At 42.6% G+C, this 27,281-nt stretch overlaps 1 protein-coding gene across 1 annotated transcript in view; it reads right to left on the reverse strand.

Annotated features, from left to right (window-relative positions):
* The window catches only part of USH2A (usherin), an 837,868-nt gene that overhangs the window by 465,569 nt on the left and 345,018 nt on the right, over nucleotides 1–27,281 (reverse strand). The window contains exons 26-31 of the mRNA XM_021064292.2: nucleotides 25,993–26,172; nucleotides 24,860–24,990; nucleotides 21,855–22,128; nucleotides 16,752–16,955; nucleotides 16,544–16,624; nucleotides 13,546–13,740 (exon numbers count right to left, since the gene is read on the reverse strand). Coding sequence (XP_020919951.2) covers nucleotides 13,546–13,740; nucleotides 16,544–16,624; nucleotides 16,752–16,955; nucleotides 21,855–22,128; nucleotides 24,860–24,990; nucleotides 25,993–26,172 — 1,065 coding nt within the window. The remainder of the gene's footprint in view (nucleotides 1–13,545; nucleotides 13,741–16,543; nucleotides 16,625–16,751; nucleotides 16,956–21,854; nucleotides 22,129–24,859; nucleotides 24,991–25,992; nucleotides 26,173–27,281) is intronic.

A 27,281-nucleotide genomic window follows, 5' to 3' on the forward strand; every position in this document is an offset into this window, starting at 1 on the left:
CCTCTTTCTCTGGCAGACATCACAGACGAGTCTTTTTTTCCTTTGAGTCTGAGACTGTTCCTACCTCGAGGCAGGCCAGATGACCTCTCAAATTCCCTTTCAGCCCGAAAACCCTGTGAAATCAGAAAATGGTCCCAACCATGTCAGGAAACCTGCCAGTCTCTTTTGATAATGGAAGAGGGTGAGCTGACAAAACATTCCATAAGCATAAAGTAAGCATTATTGATGTCTTAAAAGTGTGAGGAGCCCATGAAACACAGGAGCGTTGGTGTCCGGATTAAAATCATTGGCCCCAGCAGGACCAAGACCTCTCGCTGCTAAGCGATAATGCATTTTGCATTCATGCTTAACATTGAGAAGCCCTGACGGCCACACCAAGGGAGTTGGAAGTCAAGTCAAGTCTGCTCCCTTTGAATTGCAGTCCTGTGGACCTCGGCGGGCACAGACAGCCCAGGCTGAAAGAGCAGCGGCAAGAGCTTGGTTTAAGGAAAGGCGGCACATCACAGGAGGGAGTTTAAGAGCCCCGGTGTGTAGGGATCCAAACAGTATAATGCTCTGAGGATTTTCACCCAGCAGAGGGGTAGAGCCCGATCCGAGGGAACCTTGCAATTTAAAAGTCCCTCACCATGACTGGGGAACTCCTTGAATGCGGAGGGCATGTCCTTTTACTTCTGAACCCGTCCTATTTTCTAGCGGTTATTACGATGGTTTACCAAAGGTGGACACTCGATGATGGACCGTAAGATAAAGACTCTTCATCATCTTCGCTCCGCTCAGCAGAAGAGAAGCCCACGCCCTCCTTACCCTTTGCAGGGAGCCAGCAAAGTAACAGACATTGTTTCTTTGGATGGATAGATTATTATTTCCAGCACTTTGTTTCCTGTGCTGAAACCTCAAGTTTCAAAGGGGCTGAAGAGAAATATTAATAATTGGAGGCAGCCCCACGACCTAAGAGAAGAATCACTGTGGAGCTGACACCAACTGTGCAAGCTTTCCTGCTTCTAATAAAACTCTGTAGGCGGAGAAGCAGACAGACACACAACAGAGGAGTTGGCTCTGACGCTGCAATTTTATGATTGACTCCTTTGACTCAATGCAGACAAGGATAAACGCTTGGCCTGGAAAGTGAGCCTGAGACTCAACGCGAAACGGCCTCCTGTTAAAAGCCCAACTCATTTTGGAGAAGAAAAAGGGATTCTGCTTCTCTGCACATCCTTGAGCCGACGCCTCCCGCCCCCCCCCACCCCCAGCTGCCAACCTAGGTGCCTGGCCAGCATCCACTGTAATCTGTTCTCCTTCATTATGTTAATCTGTGGGCGGAAAGATTTCTGTCATCTTTGAATCGCTTGTACAGCAATGGTAAACACCTTGGCCTGTCTGTAATTGGACAGGTGTCTGCATTGATGTCACCCGGCTTTTAATTCAATTAAAAGACTGGCTGCTCTGCTCTCATTACCCACTCATTCCTGTTGCACTCGCGGTGAAATCTGCACACTGCCATCGCCTGCCCGGAGCCCAAAGTCTGGGGTCCCTACGCAGAGATCAGGCAGAAGACTTCAAATGCACTCCAACAGTCCAGATGTATTTGCATGTTAGCAAAGGCATGTGTAATAAGATGGAGAATTTGTGTGCTCTCCCTCTCTCTCTACCTTTAAATTCTGTCTTGTCTAAATGGTGTCGTCTACCTCCTGGCCAGTAATTAGGAGCTGTCCAGCAAAAAGAAAAGCAGTTTCTGGCTTCCTTCCCTGGGGCTTTCCTCCATCTCAAGAGAACTCATCAGAGTACAACACAACGCTCTTATTTATTTGCTGGCATTTCGCATTTGGATCAAGAAAGTGAGGGTGGGCGAGAGCAAGGCATTTATTAAGAGGGCCATCTGGTAAGGCATATCCCGCCCGGGCGGAGCTGAGGCTGCTACCCAGCGACACAGCAGAAGAACCCACTTCTAAAAGGAAACCAGCCAGCGGAAGGAGGGCAGAAGAGAAGGGGGCTTTGCTGCCACGAGGTCTGCCGCAGTGCTGAGGAATCCCTATATTTAAGGGTCCCGCAGCCCAGAAGGAGTTCTGAGCTGCACACCAACCCAGGGGATGGGCGAACGAGAGTAAATCAATTCAACATGCTATGCTTTCTGCCCACTTAAAGGCACCTCTGAAAATAAATTAAGGTTCTAACACAGACATTTTGACACAGTGACCTCATGAAGCTGAATAATGACATTTGTTAAATATGGGTGAAAATTTAACGGTGTGACGGAGACCCGGAAGCTCAGCCAGGATGCCTTTCCTCTGGTTCTCAGGAGCCTAGGATGGTGGCATTTGTTTTTGCTGTGTTTGGGGTCATAGTTTGAATGAAGACAAGGATCTCCAGGATTTATAAAATGAAAGTCAACTTTCATTTTAACCAAAAGGTGGAACAGCAAGTGCACGTACCCCAAACCTCAGGTAACCGTTTGAAGACTCTAAAGCTAACGTTATGCATTTAATTTCCAGCAAATGGACTTTCTGACCTTGTTTCAAACTTCCAGTAGGGAGCACCACAAATCAAAGACTAAACATATTCTCATGCTGACAAATAGGAAAAACAGAATGTTTTATTCTTTTATTTTTTAAAATAAAATACAGGTTCTAACCCTTGTCTTAGAGAATGGTTTAAACCGTGGTTTTAACTGACCTCAAAGCACTTTCCTGTAGAGTCTCTCGATAGGCTTACATCTAACCTTAAATTTTAATCAATGCCTTTATGGGAAGACCTACAGAGTCCTTGTCATTTTCCTTCTAATTCTGCAATTGCTTTGAAGTCACACACTCCTGTTAACTCTTTATCTAACACAGAGGGCTGACCCTGAAATCATGAGAACTCTGCAAGAAAATACCAGACTTGATGAAGCAGGGAGGCAGGCAGGGAGAAAGAAGGAAAAGCAAAAAGAATGAGACATGAAAATCATCCGTCAATCATCCCTGTCCAGGACTCCTGCTAAAAGCAAGGATGGGACGATCCCATTACGCAGAGAGGACTGCTGATGGGCCAGGAGAAAAGCCACTCAGGTCCAGCAGCAGAGGCGAGCTTCGAACCTACGTCTTTGGTCCCCAAGGTCATTGTTCTTCTCATTACCCCTAAGCTCCAGTTCTGTGAGGGGAAGAAGATGTGTTGAACGAATATCCCCTAATATGAGGAACCAAATCACTTTATTGCACAGCAGCAATGATCACACCCTTGAAAATCAACTCTACGTCGCTCAAGTTTAAAGAGAGAAAAAGACATTGAAAACAAGAGCACATTTTTCATAGCAAATACTCGATTTAACCACATCTTAAAATGTGTTAATACAGTCAACGTTAGTTCTAAAACCTACCGTGGACAAACAGAATGTAGAATGCCTATCCTGCCAAACACGCCAGTGTATATGCCTAGAGGATTCCCTTGCAAAAACGGATGCATGAGAAACTCTAGCTCAGGGGACACGTCTGTGTGAACATCATTGAGCACAACACTTTATGCGCGTGGGTGGGTTTATCTATGTGTGGTTTTTGATTAGGTCCAAATATAATACACTCTAATATGGTCACCCAAGATCGGAAACAAAACTTGAGGACTACTCCTTCCTTTTCTTTATCACATCTGATTGGTAACCTTGAAGTACTTCTAGCCAATACTGTAGCATTGCTGACACCCCTCGTTGATGCCCCCTCTACAGCAAAAATGATGTCTTAATTACCATCAGTTTTAACCATTGCACGTGTTACCCCCAAGAAATCCAAATCCTGCACTGCACACTCTTACTGCCTAAAATGAAGTGACCAGCTTGTGAAAAGCCCCATCTGAGGCTTTCACAGTGTACAAGGAGTTCAGGCACATTATGTATTCTGGAGAGTGAGACAAAGCTATTAACTCATCAACGCTGCATTACCTGATGAAACGCCTCTACATTAGCTAAGCAGGAACATGACATCATTTCTATTTTTACTATTTATGTCATGGGCCATGCTTTTGTCCTGTGGTTTTTTTTTCAGACCAATTTCTTTCTAGATTTACTTATAAAGAAAGAGTTTGTAATACACAACACATACGGAATATTAATTTATGGAGTACTATAAAAATAGCAAAGATTTCCTTAAAAATTCATCTTTTCATAATAGCATCAAAATGAACTTTTCAAATTTACTTCTGATGTTTGCCTCCTGTGGCAGAGACCACTAAGTGCCCTCTTGTTAAATATTCTCTTCTTCTGTACTAAAATAAACATTTATTTAGCTGGGCAAATGGTCAGTTCGCACAAGGACACTTTGCATCATTTCCTACAGCTAGGTATAACCATGTGGCTAAGTTCCAACCACAGAATGTAACCAAAGGTGGAGGAAAAACTTCTGAAATTTGTCATTAAGGTGAATATGTACAAACTTGTTCAACTATTCCTCCTTCCTGCTGGATGGAAATCAGACTGGATGGCTGATGCTCAAGCAGCCATTTTGCACCTTGAGGCAGAGGTCTTGTCTCTAAGGAGCACAGCAAGAGGATGCAGAGTATTGGTCCCTGGCTTTCTGAACATCCACCCCTACATCGACCAACTGTGAACATCTATTGCCAGAGAGAGAAAAACTTAACTTTGTTGTAGTCCCCGTTATTTTAGGTTCTCTGTCTCCCAAATTAACTAAAAACCAAAAAACTCATCTCTACTGTTTTCCCCTACGAAAGGTTCATTTTTTAAACATTTTTAATATTAGAAAAAAAAAAGATTGCAAAGATAGGATCTAGCACTCACCCGGAATATAGCAGACAATGCTTTTGTTTTTAAAATGAATAAATATTTTCTGCTCTGTGTCATTATCATCTTTGCAGCAGTATTGGGTTCTCTTGTTTTTAATTGCAAATATATTGTGCTTGAGTTCCAAGATGAGGTACAAGTTTTGGAACTAATCCTTAGACGCCGTTCATCCTATCAACATTTTTCCCCCATTAGGAATGTGTAAATTAAGTTCCAAATATACATTTAAGTTGTGCTTGTTCTGCACACTATTTGATAAAATTAGAGAACTGCATAGCACTGTTGCGACTTTGGTCAGAACCAGTAGTTTAAAACTGAACTCAGCTCAAAACATCAGAACTATTACGCTAACCACAGGTGAGTATCAAAAAGCTATATTTGTTCGTTCACCCGTTCCTTCATTCCTTCAAGAAAAGTATATTGATTACCTACACTGAGCAAATTGCTGAAGAAGATTTAAATATAAAAATGCTACTTGTCCTTTGGGAACGTACTGTCTAATGAAAAAACAGCGTGGGTACACAGAGAGTAGCCATAGGCAGTTTTAACAACCATGGAATATGATTTCTCAGTTGAAAGGAAAAAAAAAATTAAATGAATGCATGGCATTGAAGTTTTTATTACAGTTCTCTCTCGGCAGGCTTCTTGGGTAAATATAAATGTAATATATAACATACAATGATTATATATGTAATATCTAACATAACTGCATATGTAACATACATGTCTATGTGCTCATATACATACACATAGAGTCGCATCTTACTTATAGATGGGCTGATGCTGGATTTAAGTTCCAAAATCAGGAACAAGGCAAAAATCACTTACAATTTAAAGTCCCCTTGACAACTCCCTATATGGCCCATAAAGTACAGTCCATTTGATTTTGTGTGTATGCCTCTAGCTCTTCATTAATCAGTGATTCTCTAGGGCTCTTGGCTCTTAGTTCTTCACTCTTTTTGCAGGCACCCCAGGAATGAGTTTGGCTTTTTTTGTCAAAAGTTGGGAAACCCCACAATTCATGTATTCTTTCCTTCTAACAGGTACTGACAGTTTCAGAAAGCATCCTTTGCCTGTGGGATTATTTTGAAAGTTTTTGCACTTTTTTTTTTACGTGCCTTCTCCACTTCCAAGGTAAAGTGTGTATAACTTACACACAGATGAGACTCTGCTGTGAGACTGTAATTATATTTCATGCGTCAAATCACCCTGGTCCCTTTCTTCTTGGGACCTAATGGACATTCTGCATTTCATATATATAAATAGTGAACCTTCCTTCCTTTCTAATGGATCTAATGGTCTGGGGGATGAAAGGGTTAGGTTTGTTGGAAATGCAGGACCTCACACCACATTCAGAATCAGAATCTGCCATTTACCAAGATCCCATGTAATTCTCACTTTTTCACTGGCAACTTTTGGAAGCACTGCCTTTAAGGGTCAGAAGCCGTATTTAGCACTGGGCTATTTGTTTCTTCTCTAGTCTTAGCATCATTCTGCCCACAAAGCTATTGTAGTTGGAACAAGAAACAGGAACACACAAAGCAGAGGTAAATCCAAGCCCAGCAGGTAAGAATGGTCCTGTCTCGCCCGGCCATTCCTTTCATCCCAGTGGTTCTCAGTTTGTGGTCCACAGATCTCACAAGAGAACCAACTGGAACACTTGGTAAAAGGCACATTTCTAACTCTTAGCCCCAATAGACAGAATCTTGTGTATGAAGCCTGAGAATCTTCATTTTATAATCAATCCAGGAATCACCTTATGAACAATAGAATCGAGAATTACTAATTATCACCGCTAGCTGTGGAAGAGATGGAGAAAGGAAAGATTTTCAGTATGGACCCCTCTTTTTTCAGGGAGAAGATTAATGTCTACTGTATACGGAGACTGAACCAGTTTTTGTATCAAAAGCTGTATTACCATTTGCATTATAAATTAAAATGCCTGTCCTTTTTTCTCCATAAATTTTGATTTATTTGGGTCATCTAAAAGATTATTACTGGTTCATTGGCTAAACTATAGTAAATAATAAATATGCTTAATTATTATAATCTGAAGGAGGAATATAACTCCTAGAGTTTAGCTCATGTAATGCAACAATAAAACTGAGAAAATATTTCCTGTGTACCAATTATGTTCCCAGCAACTATGCCAGGTGCGGTACTAATTATGCTGATAATTAAGTTTACATGTTTAAACATCTTAAAAAAGGAAAAAAAAAAAAGATTGTAAATGTGCACATTCTTGAACCCACTCATTCTTGACATCATTTCAAATCCAATGGTGAAGGGTCTTTCTGGGTATGAAGGGAAATGCCAGGACCTGGTAGCAGCCACGCATGTTAACAGGGCTGGAGGGAAAATCAGCAAGAGCTGCTCAGAGTTAATTGGAGCCCTTTGCAACAAGTCTAAAGATACACTGGCGTGATAACTGCAGGGCTTTCTACCCCGAGGCTCCAGCTGAGAAAATGAACTTTCAAGAACTCCCCGCTCTGAACCCTGGCCTTCTGAGGGCACAGAATCCAGACGCTGCGGCCCAAAGGGGCCCATTTGTACCTGCGTGGGCCCGTTAACCCCTGGACTTTCTCCGCCACCAGGATTGATCTCATTTAATCCTCCAGTAGCCAAAGTCCCCAAGGGGAGCTGTTCTCTCGCTCTTCCACACTTCCAATTCTCTTAGTTAACATTCTCCTTCTTTTTCTTTTTTGATCTTTTGCCTCCTGCATTTTGTAAGTCTGATCATAATTTCTCATTTGTTCCCTATAATCATTTCACTTAATTTTTGTCTCCTATGATTTTCCTTTGCTAATGTTTATTACTTACTTTTAACATTATATCGTTTGTATATAAGTATTTATTTTATCCTACATTTTCAAGTTTCACTTGGGAGGGGGAAGTTGTCATAAGAAGTTCTGAAAACTGAGACTTGATCACTGGTGTCAAACGCCTTCCTTGAACGGTGTCCCCAAACCCTGGCTGTGCAACGGAACTGCCTGCTAAAAGTGCCAACGCCCAGCCTACATCCTCAACTGAAAAAGTCAGCCTCTTAGCAGGTGAGACCCGGGCATCAGTATTTTTTTAAAGCTCCCCAGGGGCATCCTTGGTTGGGAGCTACTATCTTATGGGGATACTGATGAAATGACCACAGGCTGTATTTGCTTAATTTCAAACAAGTGTCAAAGCAGGTGCCACTATCCCATCCCCACACTCAAAAGGACAGCAGGCACAGAAAAGTGGACTCCCTGAAGGAGACCCCAGGGTGACTCTAATTCTGAGCTGGGTACAGAATGCCCACAACTTCCCAGCACTCCACCTCCACCAAGTAGTGGAAAAAAGCGAGCTGATGTTTATGGACGGCAGTAAGGCTAGTGTACGTTTACCTGAATCGACTGGATCCCAAATCCCAGTGAAGCTTTTTATTAACAACCATGAGGTGCCCAGTAATGTGACTTGAGATGATTTAATTTTCCTGAGCTAATACCCAGTCTGAAGATACAATTTAGGCATATGGAGAAAATGAACTCTGGACCTGTAGGGTGCGGGGGGGGGGGGGTATACATTTAACCAATGCGGAAACCATCTACGCTGCAATGGGGACAAGAAGACACAGCACTCCAGTGACAGAAAACTACTACGCTTTGTGGAGGATGTAATTCGGGAAACCTGTTCAAACGTAAGAAACATCAGTTTCATGCTATTAATTACATCAAAAAGAACTTGGAACCCACTGAACAAGAGACAGAAGGTAAGTGATAAACAACAGAGACGAATGTTGAAAAGGTTGAGAGGTGGGCAGAAATCACAGGCAGCTGGATGAAGAACAAATGCAAAATCATATGAAAGACTGAAGGAGACACATTAAAAAACCATCTCAGAAGATTCACAGAGCAGATTCAATCAGGCAAACATCAGAAAACGAGAAAGGAAACAAGTATAAAGCAACCAGCTCGCTTCTGGAGACTGAATAGTATAAAAGATAATTCATTCATTGAACATTTACCGTGTGCCTGTTTAGGAGCAAAACAGTCTTTGCAGGTGATTCAATTTTTTTTTAAACTTCGCAACAATTCCATAACACAAAGAAGATTTTTACCCTCCACTTCATATACAAGGAAACTCTGATACAGGACTCTATTTTTTTTCTTTGTTATTTTCAATTTTTCTTATTTTTGAAGTTATAGTTGATTTACAGTGTTCTGCCAATTTCTGTTGTACAGTACATTGACCCGGTCATAGACACATATGAATACTACATATACACATTCTTTTTCTCATATTATCTTCCACCATGGGCTACCCCAAGAGATTGGATACAGGGACATATTTTAAAATTGCCTGAGATCAATACACCTTACAAGGGACATCACTGGCATCTGAACCTAGATTGAGGTGACTTTCCAAGCAAAGTTCTGGACGCCCAAAGGGAGGAGAACAAACTAGGAAGAAATACACCATATTGAAAATTGCTATTTCTTACTGGAGGTGGTAATAATACATAAAATAGCATACTTTCCAAGCCAAAGAAAGATCTACATTTGAAGAAAAAAGAGCAAGCTATACCACAGCCAAAAAAAAAAAAAAAAATACTGAAAAGAAACCAACACATTTTACAAAAACTTAATTAGTTGAGGACCCTACGTGAACCAATAAAAGCTAAACTGCATTATACATCCAGCATCAACATGGTTCCAGTCAAATAAATAGCACTCTAACAGCCAAAAAATTAAACAGTAAAATCTCAACAAAAGTCACATCAGAAATGCTAAAGGGGAATTACTTTCAAGATCAATGGTAAATTTCCTCATGATCTACTTTATCTATTTTCCTCTTGCTTGCTACTTTATTTTGATCAAGTGGCAAAGCAGGTGCCATTAACCAATCTCCACACTCCAGCGTCTCCACCAAATTCACGTTTCTGGCTCTCTACTTTCTCACCCTGCCCCTCCCACTTCCTAGGATGCTTTTTTTCTTTCCTGTGAAATCTTGGACTTTGATACATATTCAGCTCAGCTTCAGTGCCTCTCATGTCACACTTGCCTCCCTCAGTATCCTGATTCTTCACAATAAAAGTCCACCTGGCAATACCAGAGTTTTGCATAATCTTTAAATTTACTGCCTGCATATGTCTTTGTCTGTTCATGTCACGACTGTGAGCAAGAGATACATCTTTAAAACCCCTTGAGGGGGAAAAAATGAAACAACCCATAGTCCACATAGGCAAGAACAGAAATAAAGGACGAGTCAAAAAAAAAAAAAAATAGAGCATTGAAACACAATAACAAAACTGGAAAGCATGAAATATGATGGCAGAAATAAGAACAACTGTATACATTATTAAAATCCATGTGAGTTATCAGAAAAGAAAATCATGGACTTGGAGAATGGACTTATGATTGCCAAGGGGGAGGGGGAGGGAGTGGGGTGGTTGGGGAGCTTGGGGTTAATAGATACAGACTATTGCCTTTGGAATGGATTAGCAATGAGCTCCTGCTGTGTAGCACTGGGAACTATGCCTGGTCACTTATGATGGAGCATGAGAATGTGACAAAATAGAATGTATACATGTATGTGTAACTGGGTCACCATGCTGTACAGTAAAAAAAAAAAATTGTCTTGGGGAAATAACAATCAAAAAAAAAAAAAATACATGTGAGTTAAAGTCCTCTACTAAAATACAGAGAATTTCACACCAAATATAAAACTAAATCAAACTAGGAGTTCCCAGTGTGGATCAGTGGGTTAAGGATGTAACATTTCTATGAGGATGCAGTTTCGACCCCTGGCCTCATTCAGTGAGTCAGTGAGTTTCCTGGAGCAAGATTGTAGAGAAAAAGGAAAAGAGAGAGAGAGAAAGTTCCTGGTCTAACCCTGAGATTCTGCAAAACGCAGAGTCAAGCTTTAGAGGCAGTGGGCAAAGACACTGGGAAAAGGGGGCTCAGACCCAGAAGCAAAGTCCTAGAAGTGAAGAGATATTTCAGGAGCTGGTAAGAAATCCCTGGGGTAGAATTCTATGCAGCAGTGGAGAGCAGGACTGTAACGTGTTCTTTGGATATTTAAACAGGGAAGCTCACGTCCTCAGCAAGGCAAGTGAGCTGAAGCCAGATCAAGGGAGCAACCGGGAACAATGCCACAGATACTTCTTAGAAGCAAGTTTGCAAAGAGGAAAGAGGGAGCCATAGCTGGAGGCGATTTGAGATAAAAGGAAGAGTTTTGCCATTGGTTTGGGTTTGTTTGTATTTAACAACGGGCCTTGAAAGATGGACTTTGAATGATGTTGGGCAGAACCCAGCTGGGCAATGGCTCTCAAACTTTGGCATGCACAAGCATCACTAGAGGAGGGCTTGTTAACACTGGGATTGCTAAGCTCTGCCCCATGGCTCTTGATTCAGCCCGTGTGGGTGGGCTGAAGAATTTGCATTAATAAGGAGGTGCCAAGTGAGGCTGCTGATGCAGGTCCTAGGATCACACTTTGTGAACTACTGCAGGAGACAGAGGCTAAAATTGTACATGTGGGAGTTCCTGCACAATGGGTGAAGAATCCAATTATAGTACCTTGAGTTGCTGTGGAGGTATAGGTTTGATCCCCAGCCTGGTGCAGTGGGTTAAAGCACTGGTGCAGGTTTCAGCTGCAGCTCAGATTTAACGCCAGGCCCAGGAACCTCCATATACCACAGGTGCAGCCATAAAATTTCAAAAAATTTAGAAAGTGTAAGTGAGAAGAAGAGAGACCACTGGTAGCATCACTGAAAAGGCAGGAAGAGTTGGGGTCAGAGGACTTTTGAAGATTTATTTTTGATAGGATAAGGGAAGCTCTGAAATAGATGAAGGGAAAAAGAAAGGTGAAAAATTAAAATGAAAACTTAATGTGAGAAAAAAAGAATGTATACATGTATGTGTAACTGGGTCACCATGTTGTACAGTAGAAAAAATATATACGTAAATGATAAAAAAATATAAAAAATTTAAAAAATGAAAATAATGATGGCAAACGCCTATGCCAAAACCTTTTTAAAAATATTTTCGCATTCATTCATGTGCTTAACCCCTAAGAACAACCCAATCAGTCAGAAAAATGCAATTAATGCATAGATTTGGTTGTAAGAAAGTGACAGAAATATGATCGATTCTGGGGGCTTGTTCTTGGCTCTAAGATGATCTAGTACATAGGCTGAGTGAGATAAGGAAGGGAGGTTAGCATTTAGATAGAAAAATATCAAATATTTAACGAGGAGAATGAGAGCAGGAGCTTATTACAGAAACAGGGTAGCATTAATGCCATTACTGAGTGTCCACCTGAAAATGCTGATTGAGACTTTCCAGGGATAACCTGCTCACTGTTTTCCAGTGTTTTCCAGATCACGTGGCTGCAATGCACAGCCGGGCAAAGTCAGATTGGGCTTCTTCAGGTGGGTAAAACAGGGGACAAAGGATGTGGAAGAGAGGAGACTATTTTTTTTTCTTGGCTGTATATGGGGCTGCAGAGTCTATGTGATCTAAAAAACAGAAAGTAAGGTTGAGGGGGTTGACCCACAGACATGTTGGAAAGACAATTGAGGCTACCTTAAAAACCATATAACTTTTCAAGTTATAAAACTCTTTGACGGAGGAAAAATAATTTTTTCTCTTCAGTTGGTTGATGCACTTTACTTTTTGTGGCCAAAGGCTTAAATTGGACTTTCCACAGAAATGGGCTTTGAGATTTCACAAGGCGGAAACTCGCTGTCCTACACCACGTGCACGAATTTGAGTGCAGGAGCAATGCAACACGTGTATGTGCGTGTGCACGCGTGTGTGTGTGTGCGTGTGTGCGTGCGTGCATGTGCGTGCGCGCGTGCGCGTGCACGTGCATGCGTGTGTGTGTGTGTGTGTGTGTGTGTGTGTGTGTGTGTGTGTGTGTGTGTGTATGTGTAAGTGTATCCCACCCAGGGTTCTGCTGCACCATGAGAAACTGATTCGCTGGTCTGCCAGTCAAACTGCTGGTGCGCCGACGCTCTTCTATCTTGACATAATTAGGTTTAATCAACAATTTTACAATAAATAATGGTGCTGTGAACTTGGGCCAGCCCTGAGGAGTCAACTTTTGCATGGTGAAGCAGCGAGCTGGCCCCATATGTATACAGAGGATCTCTGAAAGATACATCTTGCAGATACATGTTATGAGGTACACAAGATATATCATATCAATCTTACGGATAAAGATGCTACTATGTTATGTATAAGGATCTGATTAAGAATGAGAGTCCCCTGTGACCTGACCTTTTGGCAAGAGAGAGAATATCAGTCTGGTAATGAAACTCTCCCTAAAAGCCCATAAACGGGACAGAATTATCTTTTTCATCCTGGGTGGGTAGAGGCATCCACATCATTAGATGATCCTTGTTTTTTTTTTAATTTTTAATTTAATTTTATTTTTCTTTTTACAGCCATACCTGAGGCGTATGGAAGTTCCCAGGCTAGTGGTCAAATTGGAGCTGCAGCTGCTGGCCTACACCACAGCCACAGCCACACCAGATCTGAGCCACATCTGAGACCTACACCACAGCTCATGGCAACACCGGATCCTTAACCCACGGAGCGAGGCCAGGGATAGAACCTGCATCTTCATGGATGCTAGTCGATTCTTAACCCTCTGAGCCACAACAGGAACTGCAGATTCTTGTTTTTCATCAGGCAAAATATACGGATAGTTAATGCATTGAGGAAAAAGCCCTAAAGAACATTTTTATTTAAAGTCAAAACCAGAAAGAGAATGAATAAGATCTACTCCCTTGAGGAACTGCCTTTACCTGTGAAGCTGCTGGTATTGACAAGCTCAGAGCTGGCAGCGGGCGTGCGGGGCAGAGGGTGAGCCTCCTGGCTGTAGGCTCTCAGAATGTACCTGTCAATTACACCTCTCACCACAACAGGTCCATCCCAGGTCACCTCGACGCTGTAGCCGTTGATGCCTCGGACTTTTGAGGGTGTTGGCACACTCTGCGGAGCTGGGGAAGAATGAAAGAGAAAATAGGGAAACCGGCAGTTCTGAGAAGACAATTGCCCCTATTCTTCACTTTTAATGGCCGCAGTAAATCAGACTCGACCATTAGCATAAATACAATTTATTAGAGTTGTAACTTTCCAGCATTGATTTAATATGACTGCACATCTTGAGCCATTCAGTTTAAGCGATATTTCAAAACCATCAAAACTCCATCGACGTAATGTTCTTTCCAGTCTAGTCCAGGTTTTCCAAAAACATTTGATGTATCCGGCATGTTTTAAACATCACCCATAAAGGAGGAGGTGGTTGGTAGGCAGATAACAAGTTTAAACACTATAATGAGGTACCCCTTTGAAGCAAGCTAATTAGACTGTTATCATACATAGTGGTTTGACACTTTTATACCATCCATGTATTAGCCAAAAAATATCACAGATGCGATTGTACTGTGCTTGAAGCTCTGATCCCATTTTCCAAATTCAATTGTTTTTCAAATTCATCGTAAAAAGCAAAGCTCTTTCAGATATGACACGCAGGATACAGTCCTAATGCGTTTTGGGGGGTCGAGGCGGCGATGACCTTGAGAGCCTACGAACTCACTTCAGAGACATTTTCTTCGGAAGATCTCAACGTAATTCCACAAAATGAGCATGTCTGAAGAAACTGCAAAACCTGACTTAGACACCGAATCCCCTCATTTTAAAAATCCATAACCTTTAATTATGTATCAGGTAGTTCTCCTGCTCCGATCCGTAACCACCTGATCACGGCTCACTGCGCTGGGGCCATTGAGAAGAAGCCCCAGGATCGCCCTGGCAGCAGGATGGATGACGGCCGGGCTCTGAACGCTCCTGGACTCCTGAGCCCTGTTGATGGAGGATCACTCTGGTTTTCCGCATCGAATATCCTCCTGCTCTGACGTTACCCTTCAGGCCAACAGAGCAGGACGGCTTCAAGGGAAACAAAGTGAGCATCTCGGAGGAGCAGAGGCACAGAGGTGGAGAACCGCTGTCTGTGCCGGTACAACGCCACGGGCACCTCTCGGAAACACACTGGCCACGCAATCCAGGTCCAGGTCATGGGTCCATGGGAGGGATGCTGATTTTATTTGTTCTGAAGTGTGGGACAGGGCGAAGTACAGTCCTGTCTAACAGATGGTCTTCTCACAAGGGACAGAGCAAAACTGACTCAAAAATAATTAAATAGTGCAATTATTCTCCAACCCCTGGGAGCATGTAGCTGCTCAGTGTTGTGGTCAGACTGTAAATATGAATTTATGGCATAAGACTTTGTGGTCAGATCAGTGCTATAAATTCAGAGCTCCATTTGCATACTTCCTCGGTGGTTCTCGAAATGGAGACCATTAAGCCAGGGAAGCGACGTACCTTCTAGACACGCATTTACGCTGCTGAATTAGACTGAAAGCAGGCTGTATGGTGTATTTGTTAATAGAGTAGAGAAGTGGGAAACAGGGGCAGAGGACATGTCAGCAGCAAATGAATATTTCACATCGGCGCTTTTTCCAAGCTCTAAAGTGGAAAAGGATTTTAAGGGATCATTCAGTTCACCGTCTGGCCTATAAACAGACGAGGACTTCAATCACCCTAGAAAGGCGTCAAGTCCTCTTCTGGAAAAGCGTGTAGGCAGAGAGCTTTGAATAGTATTGCGAGTAGCCCATCTCAGGGCTTCAATATCTTTCAGATTAAAAAGAGTCCTCAAAGGGGGCCTGGGTTAGTACCCTGGGGTTTTTATTTTATTTTTTTGTCTTTTTGCTATTTCTTGGGCCGCTCCCGTGGCATATGGAGATTCACAGGCTAGGGGTCTAATTGGAGCTGTAGCCGCCAGCCTACGCCAGAGCCACAGCAACGCAGGATCCGAGGCGCGTCTGCAACCTACACCACAGCTCACGGCAACGCCGGATCCTTAACCCATGCAGCAAGGCCAGGGATCAAACCCGCAACCTCATGGTTCCTAGTTGAATTCGTTAACCACTGCACCACGACGAGGACTCCAGTACCCTGTTGTTGATAATAAGTATGAGAAGATACCTTGATCAAAAGCACATCTTTGGACAAATCTGAGCTTGCTAAGGATAAATTTCCTTCAAGAGGGCTGAGGGTCAATCATTTGGAAGTATATTTGTCTCTCTGACAAATATTTGCTGCAAAATGGGGGATGGTTTATACGGTCAGTGTCAGAAGTACGAAGCACGCATAAATCAGTAATCTGAGATTAGATCTAATACGGTCTGTTTCCTAGTTGTTTCACCATCCAAAAAAAAAAAAAAAATAGACCACTCAGCAGTTTCTATCCTGGGAGAGTCATTCTGAGATCCTAACAGCTCTACGGCAAACATCTGCCATGATGTGATAAAAGACACATCTGCTTCCTACCAGGGTGCAGGTTTCAAATACGCTCTCGGCCAGACAGAGGCAAGAGGCTGCCACCCCCACCGAAGGGACTTCTGCTTCTCAGAGTGGATGCAGTTGGGAAGCGTTTCCTTCTCTTGGATCAACTTCAGCAGCGATGGGCCTACGGCGTCTTTACAGACAAGCTGAACTTACTGTCTTCTGCATCTGAAGAGGACAGAATCCAGCCTGAAACAATACTTACTAATTACCTGAAAAAAAAAATCAAAAGCACTGAAGTTTGCAGCATTTTCACCCATGATGGGTATCTTTGCAAACCAAGGCATGCTCTATCTCAAGACTCTCTGCTTCCAGGTAGGTGTCCTTCCTTCTCTGTACGTGCACAAGTGTGGGTGTTGGTGTGGGTATACACACTTCAAGATAAATAATATTTACCTGCCCCTGGTGTGCGGCCCCGGCTCCAGTCGCTGTGGACCGAACCTCCTTCATGGGAGGCGACGACTCGATACAGGTATTCTGAAACGGACACAGGAAATCGAAAGGTGAAAATACGACTCGTGTAGGCTAGCGGGGAGCCAGCAGGGAGGGAAGAGGGGCTGAGTAGGAGCCATGTAACATTGACTTTGGAGCCTTTCCCCATTACCTGAGAAAGGCTGGAGACCACTGTCGGAAACCCTCTGCTCTTTTCCCCGGTAAACCAGGATGGAGTCATTCTCCTTGCAGTTAACGGCGCTGTCAGTTGATAGGCATCCATCCAGATTGACTCTGACAGCACTGCTGGACACAGATGCCAAGTTAACGACGGCACCCCTTGCAAATTTAACATCCTTCATGCAACCACCGAAACCTGGCAAACAGTAAGGGTGAGCATCACATAAAGGGCTGGAGGCATTAATTACCCATCATTTTTGTCCTCTGCAGCGCTACGTTTTGACGGAGTTGGGGAGGGTGCTTTCCACACAACTTTTAAATTTTCGAGACTTGTTTGGGAAGTCCTTTCCGCCCCCTCCCCTCGCTTTTTATCAGGCTACGTTGCCAAGGGAAACGATTTATTTTATTTTGAAAAAGCTATACCAAGCTGATCATTATAATGCAGCTGAATTAGATTCAACTCAAAGGCACTGATTACGTCTCTTTAGGAACACATTTTTTGTGTCTCTTCTCGTGAAATAAAAGGCAATCACGCTTTGCGGTGAGGGGCTATCCATGTGTCCCTCGATCCTGGGAAGGCGTTGTTACCTGCACACGTCAGTGTTCACGGGTCAAGAAGTAATGTTTGAATGAGTGTGATTACTCATCAAGCTCATCGAGGGAAAAATATACACTGTGAGGTTACGATGCAGAAGAGGAGCATCGTTGCAAAATACGCTGAGACCCTGACAACATGGCCAGGAGATCCGAGACGATCGTTCCGTGGACTCAGACCCGAGTCCCAGTTGAATCGAGGCAGAGAGGAACAATCGCTGTTCTTGGCCCTTTCCACGCAGTTCTACAACGTCGCCTTTGCGAGACGGTCATGCCTTTTAGGAGCATGTTTGCATGGCAGGGACCCAATTCGGTTTGGGCGACAGTGACACGGGGGGGGGGGGTGGCGATCGCAACTCATGGAGAATGTGTCTTCTCCTCTGTTGACTTGAGCATGGCCACCTGTGCCTTCAGTTCTGGATAGTTTCGCAGAGAATGAGGAGAAAGTGGGTTTGGGGTACGCATGGCTCTTTTGTTAGAGAACCGTGGGGCACCCCGTCAGCCGGGGAACCGCAGTGGCTTTGAATGACATGCTGTTTTGTGGAAACAGGGACCAGTTCGCTGTTTGACAGTACTCTGCTCAGAAGACGGCACAAGACTGTAAAAGGGGGGACCCAGACACGGCGGCGGCGATGGCTGAGGTACACACATTCTCCCTCTCGGACAAAAGTCCTGCCAAGTTTCAAAGGCCTCCCATGCAGACCTTTCGAGATGAAAGTGCATCAGCAGGACATGGAACTAAAGCGATGCTTAGACTCAAATAAGTTAATGGCAACGATGACCGTGCTGTTTTCTCAAGCACTTACATGATGTGCCAGTCTGTCTTCTAGAGCATTAAGTGGCAGCCTATTCCCTTTTAAACCCTTTGGCTATTATTCACATTCTTTTAGTCCCCACTGATCAATACTGCGAGCCTATCTGCAGCACACAGGAGACAGTCAATAAGTTGGGTGAACTGAATTGAAAGCAAGGAAGCTCAATGCGAAAGTATCTGCTTCAAAATTCAGAAGCTAAGAATTCTAACTTCTTTACCCAGCAATTTTCTGATGGCACAGAGCTGAGGCAGTCACGTTCTCTGACGCCTAGTTTCCCTGCTGACAAAACGCGAAGGGTGGAAACGCAGCTTTGGCAAACATCCAGGGGCCCTTAGGAGAACTGTGCTATTATTGTTGCAGCGATGCCGAATTTCAGTTTAGCGGCATGAAAAGTGTTCTACAGATGGAGAGTGGAAACGGATGCTCAAAGATGTGGTTGTACTAAATGCCTCAGCTGTACACTTAAAAATGGTTAAGACGGTCACTTTTATATTAGGTATACTTCGCTACAATTAAAAATGTTGGAGTTCCCTGGTGGCTCAGTGGGTTAGGGATCCAGCATCATCACTACTGTGGCTCTGGTTTGATCCCTGGCTGGGGAACATCCACATGCTATGGGCGTGGCCAAGACAAAAAGTTTAAAATTTTTAAGAAGAAGTGCCCTGAGGCCTTCCCACTGTGGCTCAGAGGAAATGAATCCGATAAGCGTTCATGAGGACGCAGAGGCAATCGCTGGCCCTGCCCACGGGGTTAAAGGACCGGGCATTGCCTTGAGCTGTGGCACAGGTGGCAGATGTGGCTCAGATCTGGCATGGCTGTGGCTGTGGTGTAGGCCGGCAGCTGAAGCTCCAATTCAACCCCTAGACTGGGAACTTCCATAGGCTGCAGGTGTGGCCCTGAAAAAAAAAAAAATTTTAAAGCCTTAAAAATTAATATACAAGGTGCAATTTTAAATTTGGGAAAGGCCACAGAGGTAGGCTTCCTTTACTCTGAAAATAAAGAAAAAGGTCCAGAGAGTTACAGAATGAGGTTTCTTAGTAGAATCCTCCTTAGGAAGTGGGGCCCTGGCCTCAGGCCTAGGTGGGTCCCCACTGTGCTAGCCTTAGGGCAGTCGGAGGGTTTTGTCCAACGAGGTTTGCACCATTCTTCCAACGCTGCCGCCCAGAAACCCTCCCACCGGAAATGCTCCCCGGCCCCCTTCAAAACTTGAATGGGGCGTGAGGGTGAGAGGAGGGGGAGGGGTGGTCCATGGGAAGAGGGTAGATGCCTCCTTTTCTTGCTCCCCCTTCCCCCAACACACACGTATCCCTACCCCAGACCGCTGAATAACTAGAAGGTGATCTGGAAGGCTGCGTATCCGAGACAGCGCCCTCCGGAGGAAGCCATCTAACGCTTGGGCACTTGGGCTCACAGGATGGCTGGCCTTCAGCCCCACCCCTGACCTCTCTTCAGGGCTCTGGACTGAGCATAATCTGGGATGCCATGTGCCACAGCCACTCACTCCCAACCCAGAAGGGTGTGATGGTCCCAAGTGTTCTTCCTAAGATAAATGCCTGTGATCAGAGGTGGTACATCGCCAGGAAACAATGTTGCCCAGTGTCTCCAAAACACAGAACCAAATTCATCTAGACTTGATGTAAAGGAAGATTACAACATTAATGGATATTAAAAAATAGCAATAATATGATCACAGAGAGAGTCATTGAAAAAAGGCACTAATTGAAAAGCACAGAAAGATTTTTATGAGTGTTGATAGTCGTGGAAAAAAAAATACAGTAAGTGAATGTGATTCATTTTAATTGCAATTTGCTCCAAGCATGCAGCACCCTATATGGTGAATAGTCTCCTGATCACTGTATAAAACATGCAGTTACTTATATAAATCAGTACTACTCAGAGCATCTGAGTCAGAATCTTGGGGATAAAGCCATAAAATCTGCATTTTTAATAACTTTTCCAGCAATTCCGATGTATCCTGAATCGTATTAATAATAATAGCGAATTTTATTGAGTTCCTACTATGTTCCAGCCACTATACTTTAATATTTTATCAGTGGTTTGAGAACCACTGATACGGATGATACTGCAATGATAAAAACTTAGTCTTATCCATAAATAAAAGATCCTTCAGGATCTCAGGCTTCGTCATAGCGGAGAGTAAGCTATTCCCCTTGGGTCTATGTTGATGGTTTAAACTTCTATCTTTATCATCTTATAATTCCAATTTTAGCCAAGTCTCTAGGACCATTGTAATAATGGGCTCTGATGTACACTGAAAGTACACTGCTCAGTATACAGTGGATTTTCTTCCCTAGATGTCAACAGAATCAAGTCATTTTGCTCCTACAAAGCGTTCTCAAGCGCCTTCTCATCTCAGAAACCTGAAAATCAGAAGACGCCTTTATGCGAATGTAATATTTTTAGCTGCTGTTACATCTTAAGTGCCTTGAAAATGTCATTACTGTCTTACACCCCAGATATTCATTAACTCCTTACTAGTACCCTTCTACACGTCTCCTTCGAGCGTGCCATATATTTTCTATTCAAAGGCATTTAAATCTTTATGTACTTACCAAATAGGCAAAGACTGCTTCGTGGAAATGTTAACCATTCAAGGTGCGTCGATTTTGAAACGCACATTTTCCACACAGGACCGCGCTTGGTTTCTACACAGGGGAAGCTGGAAGCTTCAGTGCTTTCATCATTTTAGAGAGAAGGAACGTGGGCCGGTGCCCATGAAAGAAAACCCTTGATTATAATGAGCAGACGGGGCTTTGAGGCCAGGCTGCCTGAGACTGGCCAACTTGCTGTCTGCCGAGTAGCCATTGACCTTGAGCAAGTTCCTTTCCTCCTCTGCAAAATGGGAATATGGACAATCCTGCCTCCCCCGGGGCTTGTGCTGAAGAACTGACTCGCTTATTCCCACCTTGGGCTCTCACAACCCTGACCGTCACACAAGACACACGCCCTTACCGTGAGCCTTTTTTAATCCACAATGTCTCTGGTTTTGTTCCAACTCATTACAGGAGTTAAAAGCTGGCTGTAGTTATAAGTCATACACTCATGTACTTCTCTTTTCTTTGATAGTTATTAATAAATGACACACAGACTTTTTGCAAGCATTTTTGAAATTCAAGTAAAACTGCCCTCTTGTGTGCTTTGCTGCATGAGAGCTCCATTGCAATGCATGGAGAAAATAAGCAGTTATGTCAGAAAAAAAAAAAATAGGGAATTTAACCCAGCGCCATTTCTTCTGGTTGTGCTTACCAACCTAATTAATTTTTTTAACAAATAATGATCAGTAATGATTATTTGATACAGATGATGATCAGTATTTAAAAGAACTAGAGTCACGTGTGTTCAAGACAAACACACAAGGAAATATATTTTATATTATTATGTGTCTGTGTATATGTATATATATATACACATAGATTTATAAATTATATTTGAGGAAGACATTAGAATAAATAGGTATGAAAGTATATACTCTTCATGGCAACATACAAAACTATTTGAAGAAGTATTTTGTGATTTTTTTTTTTTAAGTTAAAATTTCCTCCAGAAAAGGGGTGAGTAGTTGCTGCTATCAGTCTGATTCTCCATCTTTGTCTTGAAACAGAACCACCCAGACCTGGTAGGAACAGCGCTGTACTGGCTTGGGCACTCCTCCTGGTGGAGTTTACCTTGTTCTAGATGCAGGTGTTTATAAGAGTCGTGCAGCTGCTGCGGGGCTCCTCCTACATAGATGGCAGAATTCACCATCAGTGGCTGAGCTCCAGACTGGGACACGCGCTCCGTCAGTTCATTCACGCTGGCTGATACGAGGGGACCTTTTTTTTGAAGAATCACTTTGTTCCACTTTCCATCACAATAGGACAGCCCCAGCCACAGATCCACTTGGGTAAAGGTAAGACTGGTATTTAACCGGAAGCTCAATATTCTACTCTTCAGTTCCATCTGTATTTCATATTAAAGAGAAAATAGGTATATAAAAAGACTGCAGAATGGCAGTTTGGGAGAGAGCAGAAGGTCAACTTCTTGAACAAGAGCAAGAAATTTCCCTGAAAGCACCCCATAAAAATGTCCCACTATATTCTGAGCAGAACTGGAGTAACTCATAATGAAGTACTTTGCAAGCTTATAATTGACACGAGGAATATACTGTAATGAGTCAAACAAATTTACACCCAGTAAAGATGATACGATGTAATACAATATTATACAGGCATTTTTTTTTCCTTTAGGATGCAACACAGGTAAAAGATTAAACCCTAGCATTGGTGACTGAATGAGTGAAGAGAACAGAACAATTTAAACTATGACTCTCTTTTTATAAATGAGAATTTTTAGCAGATGAGAAAATACTCCTTCACATATCAATTTAATTTGGGGGGAAAATATGACAAGACAATAAGAAAAGGAAATGTCCAGGCTGATTAAGCTTATTTTAACTGGCTGGGGAACTCAATTTCAAATTTGTAAGATGTATTTTGATTCAGTATTTCAGTTTTACTCTTCGAAACCTCTAAAGAACATCATTGCTTCTTTGTCTATTCTTTTAGATTCAGGGGCCATTTATAATGTGAACATATTTTACCCACATTTTCATGGTAAAGGGAATGCCTCCATATGATTTTTTTTTTTTAAATGTTACTCAATAATTATCTTACCTCCTATGTTTTTATTTTGCGAGAAGTCCAATTTGTGGCCATAGGATACTTAAGAATTTGAGATCATGTCAGTGAAACAAATTAAGTAATGCCAGATAAAAATTATTAATTCTCTAGGTTAATATCACCTTTGTGAAGTGTTCCAGGTAAACACTCATTCCTTTTTTTTTTATCCTTTCATTCAATAAATATGGATTCCCCTCTTATGTTCCATGAACCTGCCTCTGTAAGACAAACTGTACTCAAGAATCGCACTCTCTTCATAGCGGAGGCAAACGTATGGGGGAAGCATTATGAGCAAGCAGGGAATGGGATCCAGTAACAGCAGAGAAGGGATCTACCTTTTGCTCCCTGGGAATTGGGAAAGGTTTGCGGTAAGGTTTTTGGAAGTACGTTCAGATTCCCAGAGAATCTCCAGCAGGGAGATTAAGAGGTTCAAGGCCATGGGGACAGGTATGAGGACGTGAGGCCCAGCAAAAGGTACTAAAGGAGGGAAAAGAATACATATGGGGGAGGAGAACGCTAGAAAGAATTCTGCCAGCTGTGGAGGAGCAAAATTCTGGAGGATTTGGAGGAATATGGAAAAAAGTGCATCTTTCCCTCGTCTGACACCAAAGCCCATATTCTTTCCACTAATATCCTGCACGAAACTCTCACGCTTCCGGGCGTAAGAAGTCCCTCCTACGAAAATGCTCAGAGTCGGCGTATTCATCCGAACACAAACATGGGAACAACCACTAGCTCAGTGAAAGGAGAAGAGAGATTTTCGCCAGCCATGAAAAATACGTGGAGAACATGAGCAGCTCGAAAACAACATTGAGGGGAAAAGCACTTGCCTAAAGACAGGGTGTAATCCTGCTTTTACAAATTTCAAAAACAAGGATTTTTAGGAATTCACTCATGGTGTTCAAAGGATAAAAATGCAAGGGGATGATAAACACAAAATGATGATTAGGTATTACCTCTAGAGACAGGGAGACCGGAAAATGTGATCGGAGAAAACTCAGAGGTAGAAGAAAAATTTGATAATTTCAGGTTTCTTGGGCTGGGTGGTTGGTTCATGATGGTTCACTCTACTGTTCCACTTTATTCTATGTGTGTAGGTGTAATATTAAATATATAGTATATGTTATTTGGACACTATCATATAAAAAGATAAAGAAGGAAGATTTTTCATGTATTGGGAAACTAAATTGGCTTGTCTTAATTCCTTATATTTAGCATGTTTTGTTAAAATTATCATTTCAAAGTATAAGAGTCATTTTAAAAATTATTACGGCCCTAAAACATAAGATGTTTCACAGGCCGTCAAAGTAAAAATGACTCATGGGTGGGGGGAGGATAGAAGCAAAAGTGAATTTGGAAAGAAACTCGAATTAGGTAAAAAGTTAAAACATATTTTATTGATATTAAAGTTTGGATTTAGGGAGTTCCTACTGTGCCTCCATGGTAATGAACCTGACTAGTATCCATGAGGCTGCATGTTCGACCCCTGGCCTCACTAAGTGGGTTAACGATTTTGTGTTGCTGTGAAATGCTGTGTAGGTCACAGATTCAACTCAGATGCTACATAGCCGTGGCCGTGGCATTGGCATAAGCTGGAAGCTGTAGCTCTGATTTGACCCCTAGCCTGGGAACTTCCATATGCCACAGATACGGCCCTTGAAATAAAATTAAAAAAAAAATAAAATTGGGGGAGTTCCCGTCATAGCTCAGTGGTTAACGAATCCAACTAGGAACGATGAGGTTTCGGGTTCGATCCCCGGCCTTGCTCAGTGGGTTAAGGATCCGGCATTGTTGTGAGCTGTGGTGTGGATCACAGACTCGGCTCGGATCACACGTTGCTGTGGCTCTGGTGTAGGTCTGCAGCTACAGCTCCAATTCGACCCCTAGCCTGGGAACCTCCATGTGCCACGGGAACAGCCCTAGAAAAGGCAAAAAGACAAAAAATAAAATAAAATAAAATAAAATTTGGATATAACATTTTAATGTAAATTTCAGAAAATTAATCAACATACAGCAAGAAAATCAGGTCCATCTTTGTTATAAATGAAAAGAAGCAATCCATTCAATCGGTCCGTTCTGAACTTGAAAGAAATCTCAAAGTCCATCCCACCTTGAAACATGTATGGATAAAGTTCCAAGAACCCTTTAGAGAGAAAAAACATGTATGTGTTAGCATGTGCAAAGCAATATGGCCAGCATTTAAAGTGTTATAAGATAACCTCAGAACATATTCTGTCATTGAGTAAATCGCAAAAGAAGATGCCAGTCAATGTTATGAAATCTACCTTGTGATGGTCCAGAAGTAGCAGAATGCACCTGACGCATCCCCAAGAGGAAGCGATTTATTCTCTAAATCACTAATACGATTAAGAATATTTTATGTAAGTATTAAAAATAAGCACTTGCATTGACTTATGGGAAAATCTGAAAGATGACAGTGATAAAAAATGATACAGAGTTTGATATTACTTAGTTTTCTGTTCTGAAGGCAGTTTAACCAACTTAATATCGAACCAACTTAGCTCTAACTGTAGGAGTCAAAGGTAGGCTTTTATTCGAAAGACAAGCCATGGTGGCCGTGCCACCATGTTCCCTTCCACCCTTTCTGCTGGGTGGCTGCTGGGCAGGGACTGTGGCTGGGGGCTATGCCGGGGAGACGGCACCTCCCCTTTGCTGCAGCCTTCAGAGTAATGGTGATGATGGGAATTAGATTCTCTAGCTCTCCCTGAGGGACCTACTTGCCCCATTACATAGCTGAAATTTTATTCCTAGGCACACTGCTGGTCCGTGTAATGGGATAAACAGATATGGTGTGGAGTGACCTGGCCGACCCAACTCTGAAACAGCTAAGTGAAGCTGCAGTCTAAGTACGAACAATGGCCTGACCAATGGACATTATTGATACGGCCATACGTAAACCCCAAACTGCCAGAGATCTTACACATGAATATGCATTTATGAGTCTTGCTATTGATATTGTGCATTCAGACATTGAGAATGTACGTATGTGCATCGTGGCCTGACTAGGTATTTCTGTGATAGTAGGTTCATAAGAGGTCAAAATAACTGGATCGGGGAGATTACATGATGCCAAAGATAGAACATACAAGCTAAGCAATGACCGACGTCTATTTGAGAACCTTACCCATCCCTAGGAAGTGGGCTCCCTCTTGTAATGAAGTGGGACATCCCTCCCAGCTGCTATACACGTTGATTCGCTCTTCAGAACTCTGCCAAACCAGATGCTCCCAAGTAGCAGAGGGATTATAATTCTTCATAAAATACACATCCTTGAGACAGCCCACAAAACCCTTTTGAATTATGTCTGCAGAAGTTGAGAGACATCAAGAAATATGGATTTTGAGAATTCTTTTTAAGTAATTCACTTGACATGCTGTTACAATAAAAGAAATAGGCACTCTTCACAACAGCCAAGAATGGAAACAACGTAGATGTCCATTTACAGAGGAACGGATTAAGACAAGGTGGTACATATATGCAACGGAATACTACTCAGCCATAAAGAGAACAAAATAATGCCATTTGCAGCAACATGGATGCAACTAGAGGTTCTCATACAAAGTGAAATCAGCAAGATATCAAATCCCCTATGATATCACTTATATGTTGAATCTGAAGTAGGGCACAAACGAACCTGTCTACAAAACGGAAATAGACTCATGGACATAGAGAACAGACTTGTAGGTGCCGAGGGGGAGTGGGGAGGGCTTGGGATGGAGGGGAGTTTGGGGTTGGTAGATGCAAACTATTACCTTTAGAATGGACAAGCAATGAGGTCCTACTGAATAAGACAGGGAACTCTATCCAATCTACTGGGATAAAATGTGATGGAAGACAATATGAGAAAAAGAATGTGTGTGTGTGTGAGAGAGAGAGAGAGAGAGAGAGAGAGAGAGAGAGGGAGGGAGACTGGGTCACTATGCTGTACAGCAGAAACTGACACAATACTGTAAATCAACTATACTCTAATTTAAAAAAAAAAGGAAATAGGCAGTGGTGCTCATTATAACTCATGTAAACACCACTCCATCCGCTATGGTCACTGGTAACAATGGCGTTGTTTAGCTCCATCTGCAGAAACAGATGCGTCCGCAAAAACCTCGGTTTTTGTACCACTAGCAGGAATATTGCCTTTTGAACTAACAAGGAGAGTTATCCTGCCACTGGTCTTAAAAAGAAAAGTGTGATACCGAGGGTTTAAAAGTACAGTTTGGAACACGTCTGTCTATGGAATCTATAGTTTATAAATTAGTTCCTTCATCCTTATGAACCGGTGTGTCACAAAAGTAAATCAATAATTTTACTTCATTTCTAGAAATTAATATAATGTTACGTTTCTGAATTCCCCAGACCCAGAAGGTAGAAAGTTTATGAATACAACAAATGGGGTGGCCATGAGGGCTTGGGAAAGAG

This window comes from Sus scrofa, chromosome 10 (assembly GCF_054392235.1).
Source record: "Sus scrofa isolate SSC_HxYL_T2T_F1_AM1 chromosome 10, Sscrofa_HxYL_maternal_Yorkshire_Landrace_v2.0, whole genome shotgun sequence".
NCBI lineage: Eukaryota > Metazoa > Chordata > Mammalia > Artiodactyla > Suidae > Sus > Sus scrofa.